General features: G+C 43.1%; 1 protein-coding gene across 2 annotated transcripts in view; it reads right to left on the bottom strand.

Moving 5' to 3' along the window:
- Positions 1-14,428, bottom strand: part of arfgef1 (ADP-ribosylation factor guanine nucleotide-exchange factor 1 (brefeldin A-inhibited)) — a 327,463-nt gene that overhangs the window by 233,504 nt on the left and 79,531 nt on the right. For both annotated transcript variants that reach the window (XM_068031959.1, XM_068031958.1), the window contains exons 3-4: positions 6,745-6,901; positions 210-356 (exon numbers count right to left, since the gene is read on the bottom strand). In XM_068031959.1, coding sequence (XP_067888060.1) covers positions 210-356; positions 6,745-6,901 — 304 coding nt within the window. The remainder of the gene's footprint in view (positions 1-209; positions 357-6,744; positions 6,902-14,428) is intronic.

Consider the following 14,428-nt stretch of genomic DNA (forward strand, 5'->3'; position numbering starts at 1 on the left):
TATAAAACATGCTCAGCTTTTAGCTTAATTTGTGTGGTTTCTTTATTAGCCATCTAAATACGCCATTTAATTTCTTAAATAGGTTTACTAAATTAGTTATAAATGAAAGAACTGCATGTACGTAGCACTATTAATGCAATGAAAACATTCATAAAAATCTTTCTAAAGTCTCCACTCAACACAGGAAGGCTCAAATACTATAATATTACCTTAATTATCTGTAGTTGAACACCTTCGTCTGTTTGTGGGCCTTGAAAGCAGCCACATATTGTCTCTATGATTCTATCAATTAATTTCTTGCCAGGCGTTGTACTGTCTGGGGCATTACCAGTGAGGTGCCCATAGGCAATTAATTTCTGCATGAAAGGCGGCAACAAGTTAGCATTTGATCAAAAGCAAAACAAAATCACATTCTTTAGTTTAGTCTTTTTCAACATCATACAGATTCGAACAAATTTATAGCCCATAACCTGTAAATTCTATCTCTGGTTATTGCAATCATGAAAAATCATCTAAAAATTGCACTGCCTTAGTTGGAAAGTTACCTTTGTACAATGCTTAGTTATTCCAGCAAGAGAACTCAGATACCTTTTCATCTCGCTTTTCTTCCCTCCCTATGAAAAACCCTCTGCTCAATGTCCCCGACCCCCCCCAGTGACATCACTGAGATTGGGAGTTCAGTTAAGTGGGCAGAAATGAATTGTATACCACCACTGCATGGCATTATGCATTGGTTCTCCAATATGTTGATTTGCTACAACTCAAGTGCCAAGAAAAGTATATCCACATGGACAGCATAATGCAACAATATAATGAGAGCAGCAGAGATAACATTTCAGATGAAATCAGATGAAAGGTCACAGACCTGAAAAGTTAACTCTGTTTCTCTTCTCACAGATGCTGCCTGACCTGCTGAGTATTGCCAGGACTTCTTGTGATTTCAGATTTCCAGCATCTGCAGTATTTTGCTTTTAATGTCAGTTTTTTCAACTATTGGGAAAAATTGCTTCTAAACCTTTAAATAAACAATTTGAAGGTTACAGAGCTAGGCAGTGGCATAGCCACGGAAGAATTTAAACATGAGGATGCAAATTTTGAAGTAGAGACATCGGGGGAACCAAGACCCAATGCAGGCCAGTGGCGACAAGGATGATTGGTAAGCAGGAGTTTGTGCAGGTTAGAAAATGGGCAGCAGAGGTTTGGATGAGCTGAAGTTTGTGGAGGATGGGAGGCCAACTAGGGGAATATTAGAATAGTTGAGTCCAATGAGGATTTTGGCACCAGATGGTGTCGAGCTCAATTAGGGCTTTTGCACCAGATAGGCTGAGGTAGGGCAAAGACAGACTATGTTACAGCGCTGGAAGTAGGCAGTCTTTATGGTGCGAATGGTATGGGGCTGGAAACTCAGCTCAGAATCGAATAGGACCTAAGGTTCCAAATAGTCTGGTACAACCCGAGACAATGGGTCAGTCAAAGGATAGACTTGATGGTTAAGGTATGGAGTATGTGCAGGGGCCAAAGGTGACAGCTTCAGATTTCCAGCATCCGCAGCATTTTTCTTTTATATTATTGTGATAGCTTCAGAATTCCCTAAGGGCAGTTTACGTTCAGGCAAGGTTGAAATTTTAAACAGTTACCTAATTTGCATCCTAATTTGATAACAGAAAATGGACAGCTAGCGATCAAACTAAATTTTCAATTTTAGATTATGTTATCCCAGTCAAACTGCTCAAGCAAGCAAAGTCCCATCTATTGCCACACCATTATGACCTTCTCCTCTGCTAGGAAGTAGGCTCTGTTCCACAGGAGTCGCGGGACTCCAAAATCATCACACTATACAAATACAACAGCGGCAGTGAAGACTGCAACAACTACAGGGGCATCTCACTCCTCAGCATCACAGGGAAGGCCTTTGCTAGGATCATACTTAAAAGACTCCATTTACTTGCAGACCAAGTGTACCCAGAAGCACAGTGCTGTTTCCGTGCTAGCAGACCTGCTGTGGACATGATCTTCTCCATACACCAGCTCCAAGAGAAATGTAGGGAACAGAGTATACCCCTTTACCTTACTTTCGCAGATCTCACGAGGCATTCAACACAGTCAGCAGAGCAGGGATCGTCAAGATTTTGGGAAAAATTGGCTGTCCACCAGTCTCATCCGCTCCTTCTATGACCACATGCACTGCACCGTACAGTTTGACAGCTCCATTTCCAAGAATTTCAGAATGAAGCAAAACAGGGTTGTGTCCGAGCCCCCACTCTGGCATTTTCTTCGCCATGCACCGGACCTTGGCCTTTCCTGCAGATAGGAGTCTACTTGCACACAAGGTCAGATGGAAAGCTCTACAAATATCAGGCTGAAAGCAAAGACGAAAACACATTCCATCCTCATCAGAGAACTCCATTATACTGGTGATGCTGTGTTAGTCGCTAGCACGGAAACTCAGCTACAAAGACTCATGGACTGTCTCTCCCATGCTTGTAACTTGTTCTCCTCGTCTACAAGCATTAAAAAACCATGGTCATGGGACAAGAATTTGCATCGCAGCCCCTGATCACACTAAACAACACCCACTGGAAGTGGTTAGCAAATTCTGCTACCTTGGGTCCACAGTGACAGACAATCTGTCCCTTAATGCTGAGCATGGTACACACATAGGGAAAGCAGCTACACCTTTGGCTGACTCACAAAATGCGCACGAGGTTTGTGTTCTCAGCACCTTGCTGTATGGCTGTGAAATATGGGCGACTTTCAGCTATCAGGAAAGAAGCTCAACCATTTCCATCTTCACGGTCAACAGCACATCGCAGGACAAAATCACAAACGCGGCAGTCTTCTCAAAGGCAGAGCTCCCAAGTATGTTAGCATTAATCAAACTGAGGCGGCTTCAGTGGATTGGACATGTCCGGAGGATGGAAGACTGTCGCATACCCAAGGACCTTCTGCATGTTAAGGAAACTGAGGCCAGACGACCAGTGGGGCTCCCAAAGCTCCACTTCAAGGATGCTTGCAAGAGTGACATGAAGGCCCTAAATGTCGACTAGCACACCTAGGAGTCACTAGCTGGCCAAAGAGGGAAATGGCGACACATCCTGTGGACTGGACTGCACTACCACAACGATCAGCGGCTGTATCAGCTTGGCAACAGGCGCCAATGCCAAACAACAACTCTGTGTCTGTTCCGAAAAAGGGTCACTGACCCGAAACGTTAACTCTGCTTCTCTTTCCACAGATGCTGCCAGACCTGCTGAGTATTTCCAGCATTTCTTGTTTTATCTCAGTGTCACTTGGCAGCTTCACGTACGGCACTTGTGGCAGAACCTGCCCATCAAGAATTGACCTTCACAGCCATCAGCAACAGTACAAGATAAGACACCCCACCTAAATGAGTTGTTTGCTGCGTGTCCATCATTTTTCATAGATGGAAGGTGCCAACGCACATCATGTGTCAGGATAATCCTGTGAGTTCAAGGTTTATCCCTTTGTCAATGTAGAACATAATACAGTGAGTCAAAAGTTGTAATACCAATACCAGTTGACAGCATTTTTTCCAATGCATAGCATCATGTACATCTGATCAAAGCAAAGATAAAGAAGTGTCCTCACTGTCATTGGTGGCTAAACTACTAAAGGAATGATAAGTTGAGAGTCGTAGCATTCTATGTTTTTAATCATAAAATTATAGCATGATATAGCACAGGAGGCCACCACTTGGCCAACTCCTTGAAAGAGCTAGCCAATTGGTCCCACTCCCTTCTTCCTTTCCCACAGCCCTGTACATTTCAAGTATTTATCCAATTCCCTTTTGAAAGTTACTATTGAATCTGCTTCCACTATACTTTCAGGCAGTGCATCCTAGATCACAATGACTTGCTGTGGAATTTTTGTTCCTCATGTCACCATTGATTCTTTTGCTTTTCACCTTAAATCTGTGTCCTCTGGTTACTGACCCTTCTGCCACTGGACCCAACTTCTCCTTATTTACTCTATGAAAACCCTTCATGCTTTTAAACATATTGATCACATTTCCTCTTAACCTTTTTTTGCTCCAAGCAGAAAAGAAAAATTTCCAGTCTCTCCACATAACTCCCAAATCCCTAGTAACATTCCAGTAAATCTCTTCCACACCCTCTTCAAGGCCTTGACATCCTTCCTAAAGTGTGATGTCCAAAATTGTGCACAATACTCTAGCTGAGGCCTAACCACTGTTTGTTGAAGGTTTGGCGTAACTTCCTTGATTTTGTACAATATGCATCTATGAATAAAGCCAAGGATCCATCTGCTTTTTTTTTTAAAAACAGCCTTCTCAACTTGTCCTGCCACCTTCAAAAGAATTGTTTACATACAGCAAGTCTCTGTCCCTGCACTCACTTCAAAATTGTATCAATTATTCTATATTACATCTCCTCATTCTTCCTACCAAAATGTATCACTTCACACTTCTCAAGTGTTTGAATTCAATCATTTCACCATTCCGTCTATGCCTTCCTGAATTTTAATATGTTCCTCACTGTATGTAACATTACCAAGTTTTGTTCATCTGCAAAATTTGACATCATTCCCTATATGCCATATCCAGGTCATTAATATATCAAAAACAGCATTGATCCACCGGGCAATACCACTGTATACTTCCCTCCAGTCTGAAAAACAACCATTCACCACTGCTCTGATTTCTGCCCCTTAGCCACATTTCCTATCCACACAGCCATTGTCCCTTTAATCCTATGGGCTTTAATTTTGTTTACAAGTCTATTGTGTGGTACTTTGGCAAACTTTGAAAGACCATACAATCATCAACCATACTACCCTCTCCATTACTTCAAATAACTCAACCAAGTTAGTTAGTCAAACACGATTTGCCTTTAACAAACCTGTGCTGTCATTATGAACCCATAGTTTTCCAACTGCCAATTAATTTTTTCCTGGATTATTGTCTCTATAAAGCTTTCCCCATCGCTGACACTAGTCTGTAATTGATGGGTTTATCTTTCTCCCCTTTTCTGAACAGGAATGCAGCATTTGCAATCCACCGGTCCTCTGGCACCATCCCCATATATAAGGATTTGAAGATTGTGGGGAGCCTCTGCAATTGCCACCCTTGCTTCCCTCAGTAACCCAGGATGCATCCCATTTGAACCACACAACTTTTCCACTTTTAGTGCAAATCTCTTAAGTATCTCCTCTTTATCTATTGTCATCCTAAGTTTAAATTTGAAAAAAAAAAGATAGTAGAGCATGCGTATACGCATCTAGTACAACAAATGAAGATAAGACTTCTATAACATTGGTTATGCCTCAGTTGGGACTATTGTGTTCAATTCTGCGCACCACATATTAGGAAGGAGAAGGCGCAGAGGAGATTTACTATAATGGTACTAGGGTTGAGGAGCTTCAGTTGTGCGAAGAGACTAGAAAAGCTGGGATTCTTCTCTTTAGAGCAGAAAGGTTAAGGGAAGGTTAATAGAGGTTTACAAAATTATGGAAGTTTGTTTTAATGGAGTAAATAAGAGAAGCCATTTCCACTGGCAGGCGGGTCAGTAGGTAGAGGACACAATTTTAAGATAATTGGCAAATGTACTAAAGTGGAGATGAGGAGAATTTTTTTTTGAATGCAGTGAGTTATGATGATCTGGAATGCACTGTCAGAAAAGGTGGTGAAAGCAGATTCTATAGTAACTTTCAAAAGGGAATTGAATACATACTTCAAAAAGAAAAATTTTCTGGGCCATAGGGAACGAGGCAGCACAGGTATAACGGGATGAATTGCCTCCTTCTGTGCTATATGATTCTAATTTTGAGGAATCTAAATGAGAAAGGGTAATCAACTGTTCCAACATCAAGCAGCTCCAACACAGCATATCATGGTTAAGGGCAAGCAGCACACAATGACTCAGACGCACAGAGAGCGAGCGATCAAGATCACTCTGTCAGATGGACATCTGTCCGGAATACTAGATGAAGTGTGTGGGCAGACATTGACTACTTGTGCAAGCAAAAACAATGTCAGGTATCTCACTAATCAGTGTTCAACATAGTGACAAGAAAGTAAATAAATAAATTAGTCTTCACATTTAAAGCTTGTTCACAAAAATGCACATTTTTGTTGTTTAGATTAACAATAAATTTCTATCTAATGCCTTTATCTTTCCAAAATTTGCTCATTGGCCTCCAATGTAGGACAAAAATTGTAATGTGGCCCTTCACCCGAAAAGGTTGGACACCCCTGCTGTTTCTGACTTTCAGACCCAAAAGAGCAGCTTTAACAAAAATCATTCTGGATGGAGAGTAGCCGCAGGTCTGGCACATCTCGTTGTGCAAGTCAACATTCTCTGTGAGACCTCTGCTGAAATCAAAGTATCACTCACAACTACTGGAGAAAAACTCAAGCTGCACTAAGATGTGCTGTGTGTGACAAATTCATGCCAAAATTCTAAACTCCGGTTAAGAAAAAGAGATAAAGGTCACTGAATGGTGATAGACAGTTAAGTAAGTATGCATGAGAAGTACCTTTACCTGCACTGTATGCAAGGCATTTTCTACTAATATTAGCACCTATGGCTAGTCAGCGATTTCTAGTGGACAACACTGAAAGAGTGCCAACCGAGCCACACTTCTTCAAGTGTTATAAATTGCATTCAACTGAAACATAATTTCAAATGGCATTTTTACAGCCTCCTTACACAGTTTTTAAAAATAATGAACTTATTAACATTTCAAACACAAGAATATAATACAAACCTGTAAACAGTCAAGAGATGTGCTGACTATGCGGGGACATTTCGACTGACATGCCAACTCAAAAGGGAGAAAATACTTGTCTGCTTCAATAAAGTTTGCCTTTGACTTGACTGGCGGCAAGGTCCCAGAAGCAGCCTTCACTTCTGCATGGGGAGGACTAAAGGAAACACAAATATTATTCATTTTCAACATTTGTTTTTAAAATAGGACAGTAAAGATTATAATAATGCATTGCTTTATTAGTGCCCAAATGTTTGATTATATTCCAGCTTTCCAAAAGAACGTTTCAGCAGAAGATGCTTTAAAAAAAAAATCTGGGTCTTAAGACATGTTATTGTATGCTCACTTTCTTTCCAGGCTTACTTTACTATTTTCTCCTCTGCAGAAAGGAAAAGTAAACTCAAAGGACAATAACTAAAATACAATACAAAGCCTGAATTATTTTAATGGCCACTGCAATACCATTTACTGAAGCAGCTTTTAGTAAAAGGGAAAAGTAAATAAATGCTTTAGTGATTACATTTAGTCAAAATATCACATAAGCATCAAAAACTGTTGCATGCATCACTTGGCAGCTTGAATTAAAGCATTAAAAACGCAACAATAGAAATGATAGATGCAATTACTTTTACAGTGCAATTTAATGGGTTAATCTCTAAAAATAATTAGTAACAGAAGTGTAATTGCCTTGTTTGGTGCATTAAATATTTGCAATGTTTCTGACATAAAGCCTAGCACTAAGCAGTCTATAATCATGTCTTGCATGTGTTATGCTGGCCTAAAAATGATTTATTTTGGCAGGAAGAATGAGGAGAGGCAATATAAACTAAATGATATAATGTTAAAGGGGGTGCAGGAACACTGAAACCTGAGGCTGTTGGCTTTACAAGCATAGAACAAGACAACAGAAAAGTTATACGAAAATATTACAATATTGGTTAGGGCTCAGCTGGTGTACTGTGGTCAACTCTGGGTACTACAGTTTAGGAAGAATGTCAAGCAAGACCTTAGAGAGTGTAGAGCAGACATATTAGCATGGTACTAGGTAAGAAAGACTTCAGTTACATGGAGAGACTAGAGAAACTGGGGGTTGTCCTCCTTAGAACAGAGAAGGTTAAGGGGAGATTTGAAAGAGAGGAAATCATGAAAGGTTTTCATCGAGTAAATAAGGAGAAAATGTCATTACAGACGAATTGGTAATGAGAGGACACAGATTTTGTTAGTTGGCAAAAGAACCAAATTCAACTGGGATAAAAATAAAATTTACACAGCGAGTTACGACCTGGAATGCACTGCCTGAAAGGGTGGCGGAAGCAGATTCCAATTTGGGTCGGATTTTGCAGCTGTAATGACTGCAAAGCGGTCAGCTTTTGCCATAATTACTCTGTGAAACGAACAGCAACTTCTGACGTCTGCACATGTGCAGTTAAACACAAAAATTCAGAAATTGCTGTCAATGGTTCTGACAGGGTGTGCTGTTGAAGTTCTTGCAGATGGATACCAATTAGAAACCATTGAATTTGCTCTATTTTTCCCACTGTAAAACACCTTGAAAATTCTATGACTTGTTGAATGAGGTATAACTGTGTTTTTAAACAGCATACTAAGTCATAATCACTGCCAAACAACCTCTCTGGCCCTGAAAAACTATTTTATGTTTATGCAATGTCAAACTTCACCATTCCATGATTAAAATCCAGTGGACCTTTAACAAGCAAACTTACAAGAAAAATATTTCACCTTCTACCTTAATCCCATGTGTATGTCTCAATCTTTATTTTCCTTTCAATAAAATTATAAAAAGTGAATGATAAACCAGCTTGTAATTTCCTGCTTTGCTCTCGATTAGAATTCTTCAATGCGATTGACCGCTTAGCCTTCTTGATAACAACACTGCTACTGGAAGTCAGAGATCCTCAATAGCTGGTGCCAGAATGAAATTCTCAGGAGAGGTGAAATCCATACCAGAGAGATCACTAGAGCTTTGTGAGCAGCTTTCTGAGAGGTCAGCAGTGAGTGCTGCCATTTAGCTGCTGACCACAAAATCCATTCTAATATCTTTCAAAAGGAAATTGAATAAATATGTGAAGGGAAATAAATTACCGGCCTATGGGGAACTCACTTTCAAAATGCCACACAGGCAAGATGGGCCAAATGACGACCTCCTATGCCAGATGATTCTCTGATTTTAAAAAAAAATGACAACATGTGATACAAAAGAGCTGAACTCAAGAGGTGAGGTGAGAGTGACTGCCCTTGACATCAAGGTAGCATTTGATCAAGTATGCCATCAAGGAGCCCTAGCAAAACTGGAGTCAATGAGAATCAGGAGGATAACTCTCTGCTGGTTGGAGTCATACCTAGCACAAAGGAAGATGGTTGTGGTTTTTGGAGGTCAATCATCTCAGCTCCAGGACATCACTGCAGGAGCTCCTCAGGGTAGTGTCCTGGCCCAAGCATCTTCAGCTGCTTCATCAATGACCTTCCTTCAATCATAAGGTCAGAAATGGGGATGTTCGCTAATGATTGCACAATGTTCAGCACCATTTGCGGCTCCTCAGATACTGAAGCAGTCCGTGTAGAAATGCAGCAAAACCCGCACAATATCCACGTTTGGGCTGATAAGTGGCAAGTAACATTAGCGCCACACAAGTGCCAGACAGTGACTATCCCAAACAAAAGAGAATCTAACCATCTCCCCATGACATTTAATAGCATTATAATCGTTGAATCCCCCACTAACATCATCCTGGGAGTTATTTGTGACCAGAAACTGAACCAGAGTAGCCATATAAATACCGTGGCTACAAAAGCAGGTCAGAGGCTACTCACCTCCTGACTCCCCAAAGAACTGCACTATGTACAAATCACAGTCAGGAGTGTGATGGAATATTCTACACTTGCCTGGATGGGTGCAGCTCCAACAACACTCAAGAAGCTCAACACCATCCAGGCCAAAGCAGCCTGCTTGATTGGCACCCCATCAACAAACATCCAATCCCTCCACCACCGACACACAGTGGCAGCAGTGTGTACCATCCACAAAATGCAATGCAGCAGTGCACCAAGGTTCCTTAGACAGCACCTTCCAAACCCACGACCTCCACCACCTAGAAGGACAAGGGCAGCAGTTGCATGGGAACACCACCACCTGAAAGTCCCACTCCAAGTCACACACCATCCTGACTTGGAACTATACCCCCATTCCTTCACTGTTGCTGGGTCAAAATCCTGGAACTCCCTTCCTAACAGCACTGTTGGTGTACCTACCCCACATGGACTGCAGCAGTTCAAGAAGATGGCTCACCTCTACCTTCTCAAGGGCAGTTAGGGATGGGCAATAACTGCTGGCATAGCTAGTGATGTCCGTATCCCATTAATAAATTTTTAAAAATTAATTTAAGGCATCCTGCATTTCAAGTCAGAGTATGTGACTAAGTTGCTTCAGCTGGGGAAATTACAGTAATTTTTTTTTTTAAGTGTACCACCATTTCAAAATCCAACAGCAGCAAGTTACTGAGATGTCTTTCTCAATCCAAACAGGAGGACTTAATTAGGCACAGCCTGGTACTCCCTGATGAAATTTCACCTACAGCAGTGACTCATCAAAATTTGTATTGCTTGAGGGAGTTTTATCTGCACCCTATGCATTTCTCAAACAAAGGAACTACTTTTATCCAAAGGTTATTCACTAACATCTTTACTGCTCTCTGCACCATGTAACATCCACAGTAGAAACAGCAGGTGGGCAGCTTGCTTCCAGGAGGTTCTCAGTATCACTTTGTTTAACTATTGTATTACTCTCGTTCGAATTCCAATTCCAAAAATCTGACATCCATTTGCCAGCTCCTGCATTGTTAGTTTTCCAAAGTCTAATGGCAGATTCATAGATCAAAGTAAAACCATGTCTAAAATCTGCCGTCAAGCTATGCAAAACAAATTTAACTACGTAAATGCTGGAGGGCGGCTCATGGACACTTAGCTGCCAAAATCCAAATCATGCTAACATAAAAATAGCTTTTAAATCAGTTACTTGAAGGTACAAGACAGTAATTCCCCACTTCCAATGATGAATTCTCTAAATTTCACTGATTACTATAACAAAATGCATTTACATAGTGCCTTTAACATAGAAAAGCATCCATTTCTTCAGAGACATAATGGACAAAAGGAAAGGAGTAAACCAAAGCGTGGTTAGAAAGGTGGGTTTTAAGGAGTCTTACAAGAATTGAGGGAGCTGGAGGGGCAGAGAAATAAGGGAATTCCACAGCGTGGGGCCCAGACAACTGAGGGCACAGGAAATAGGGGATGCACAAGATTACACAAATGAAATTAGCAAAAGTAGCTTGGAGAAGGAGTTCATGGAATACATTCGAGACTGTTTCCTAGAACAATACATCAGGGAACCAACAAGGGAAGAGGCTATTTTAGATCTTGTCTTATGTAAGGAGACAGGGGGTTAATTAGTAATCTCAGTCAGGGATCCTCTGAAGAGGAGTGATCATAATACTACGCATTTCACAGAGTTAGACAGTGACATAGATGAGTTCAAAACTAGAATATTAAACTTAATTAAAGCCAATTACAAAAGTATGAGGGGCAAGCTGACTGTGGAAAATTGAGAAATTAGATTAAAAAGGTAGAACAGTAGATAAGCAATGGTGAACATTTAAATAAATATTTCATGATTCTCAACGAATATACATTCAAATATTCACCTGGTAGTAAAAAACTTAAGTATTGCTAAAAAAAAGACATGCTGTCAAAGCTTTTCATCTTGCACTCATCAAGACAGGCACAAGAACGCCTAATTTCAAAAGGCAGCAACAATTTATACTGCATAAAAGGGTGCTGATTGACTGGCAAGTTGACTCTGGTCAAGGCATTGCCATGGAAAATGTACCAGTGAACTGTTGATCCCCACGCTTTAATTCAAGAAAAGGCGCAATGCCCAAATGTGTTCCTTTTGCCTGCATTGGACAGGTCACTGCGTATGAATATATGTAGCTTCTAGCAAGTGAGCCACATTCCAAGCCCGACTGATGATCTTAAGTTGCTTGTTAGTGAAAATTTTAGCATACTCGGGATTGTTCAGTAAGTGCAGTCCAATCATAGAATCAACTCTAACGTTAGATGTTGTGTTCGGAGTTTTGCAAGTATGGGCTAGTTGAGTACGGTCAATACTCTGCCTATTGCAAACAGCCAAAGGGATGTGCTGCTTGATACAATCCACAAGTCGTTGGACCGTACGACCTACGCACCTGGCATCGCACTGGCAGTGGAATTCACATTACCCAAATAAAAGCAAAATACTGCAGATGCTGGAAATCTGAAATAAAAACAAAGTGCTGGAAATACTCAGCAGGACTGGCAGCATCTGTGGATGGACACAGACCTGAAGTGTTAACTATGCTTCTCTCTCCACAGATGTTGCCAGACCTGCTGAGTATTTACAGCACTTTCTGTTTTTATACCACATTACTCATTTGTGTAGTAAGCAGAATGTAATTTTGGCTTGACGGCAGCATGCTGTTCGTGGAAAACACCACTTGTTTTGCTACTGCATAGTAGCAGTGTGACATGGCTATCTACACCTGTTGCTCCAACTTTTGAGATACCTTACTTTCCAGGGTAATTTGAGGTAGACTGGGCACTTTTCAGGTCCGAAAGTGGAGGCATTAGGAATACACATTCCATTGAGAAATAAAAATCTCATGGGAAAAGTGATCCATTTGCAGCTAACTAAAGAGGTGAAGGATAGTATTAGATTTAAAAAGGCTTACGATATTGCCAAGAGTAAGAAGCTTGAAGATTGGGAAAATTTTAGAAACCAGTTAAGGATGACCCAAAAATTGATAAAGAGGGAGAAAATATGAGCGTAAACTAGCATGAAATTTAAAAACACATTGGAAGAGCTTCTACAGGGGCAAGAATGGCCAAAGACCATAAGGTCTGAAAACTAGTGCCAGAACACAAAAAAGGCTGATTTTTTTTTGATAAGGAATCATGTAATTATAACATTGTTAATGAACTGTAATGAACGCAAATGCTTCCAGGCCACTTCAAATGTGCAGAAACATTAGATTTTTCTTTGTTTACTGTCGATTACCGCCAAGACGGTAGACCAATGCATTTGTATAAAAAAAACAAAGTGACCTCAGCAATCCAACATTTCAGCATTTAATACAGTTATTACATTAGGGCGGCACAGTGAACAGCACTGCAGCCTCACAGCTCCAGGGATCCGGGTTCAATTCTGGGTACTGCCTGTGCGGAGTTTGCAAGTTCTCCCTGTGACCACGTGGGTTTTCACCGGATGCTCCGGTTTCCTCCCACAGCCAAAGACTTGCAGGTGATAGATAAATTGGCTGTTGTAAATTGCCCCTAGTGTAGGTAGGTGGTAGGGAATATGGGATTACTGTAGGGTTAGTATAAATAGGTGGTTCTTGGTCAGCACAGACTCGGTGGGCCGAAGGGCCTGTTTCAGTGCTGTATCTCTAAATAAATAAAATCATGTAATTATGAAGTATGAAGTAAATGTCATCAGAATTGCCAGTTCAGTTTTTTTTTAAAAAGCCCACTGGAAAACCACGAAGCCGCCCCGAAGGTTGGATGCAGCAGTTCCGACTCGCAGCAACTGTGTGTCTGCCCCCTCTATGTGTCTTCCTCTTTCCCAATCTCGGTCTGTCTGTCTGTCCCTCTGTGCATCGGTCGCTCTCTCTCACTGTTTCCCCCCCACCCACTCTGTGTCCGTGGCTCCCCGACTCTCTCCCACCCCCCACCCCCCCCCCACTCCCCTCCCCTCGCCCTCCGTGGCTCCCCGACTCCCCCCTCCCCTCGCCCTCCGTGGCTCCCCGACTCCCCCCTCCCCTCCCCTCGCCCTCCGTGGCTACCCGACTCCCCCCTCCCCTCCCCTCGCCCTCCGTGGCTACCCGACACCCCCCTCCCCTCGCCCTCCGTGGCTCCCCGAATCCCCCTGCCCTCCGTGACTCCCCCTGCCCTCCGTGGCTCCCCGACACCCCCTCTCCTCCGTGGCTCCCCGACTCCCCCTCCCCTCGCCCTCCCTGGCACCCCGACTCCCCCTCCCTGTCCCCGACTCCCCCTACCCGTCCCCGACTCCCCCTACCCGTCCCCGACTCCCCCTACCCGTCCCCGACTCCCCCTACCCGTCCCCGACTCCCCCTACCCGTCCCCGACTCCCCCTACCCGTCCCCGACTCCCCCTACCCGTCCCCGACTCCCCCGCCCCTCGCCCTCCCTGTCCCCGACTCCCCCCTCCGTCAACTCCCCCCTCCCTGTCCCCGACCCCCTCCCTGTCCCCGACGTCCCCGACTCCCCCTCCCCGACTCCCCCCCCACGACTCTTCTTCCCACCCCCCCCACGACTCTTCTTCCCACCCCCCCCACGACTCTTCTTCCCCCCCCCCCAACCACGACTCTTCTTCCCCCCACCCACGACTCTTCTTCCTTCCCCCCCCCCAACCACGACTCTTCTTCCTTCCCCCCCCCCAACCACGACTCTTCTTTCCACCACCCCCCCCAACCACGACTCTTCTTTCCCCCCCCCCCCAACCACGACTCTTCTTTCCCCCCCCCCCCAACCACGACTCTTCTTCCCCCACCCCCAACCACGACTCTTCTTTCCCCCCCCCACCCCCAACCACGACTCTTCTTCCCCCCACCCCC

Source organism: Heterodontus francisci, chromosome 5, assembly GCF_036365525.1.
Source record: "Heterodontus francisci isolate sHetFra1 chromosome 5, sHetFra1.hap1, whole genome shotgun sequence".
NCBI classification, from domain to species: domain Eukaryota; kingdom Metazoa; phylum Chordata; class Chondrichthyes; order Heterodontiformes; family Heterodontidae; genus Heterodontus; species Heterodontus francisci.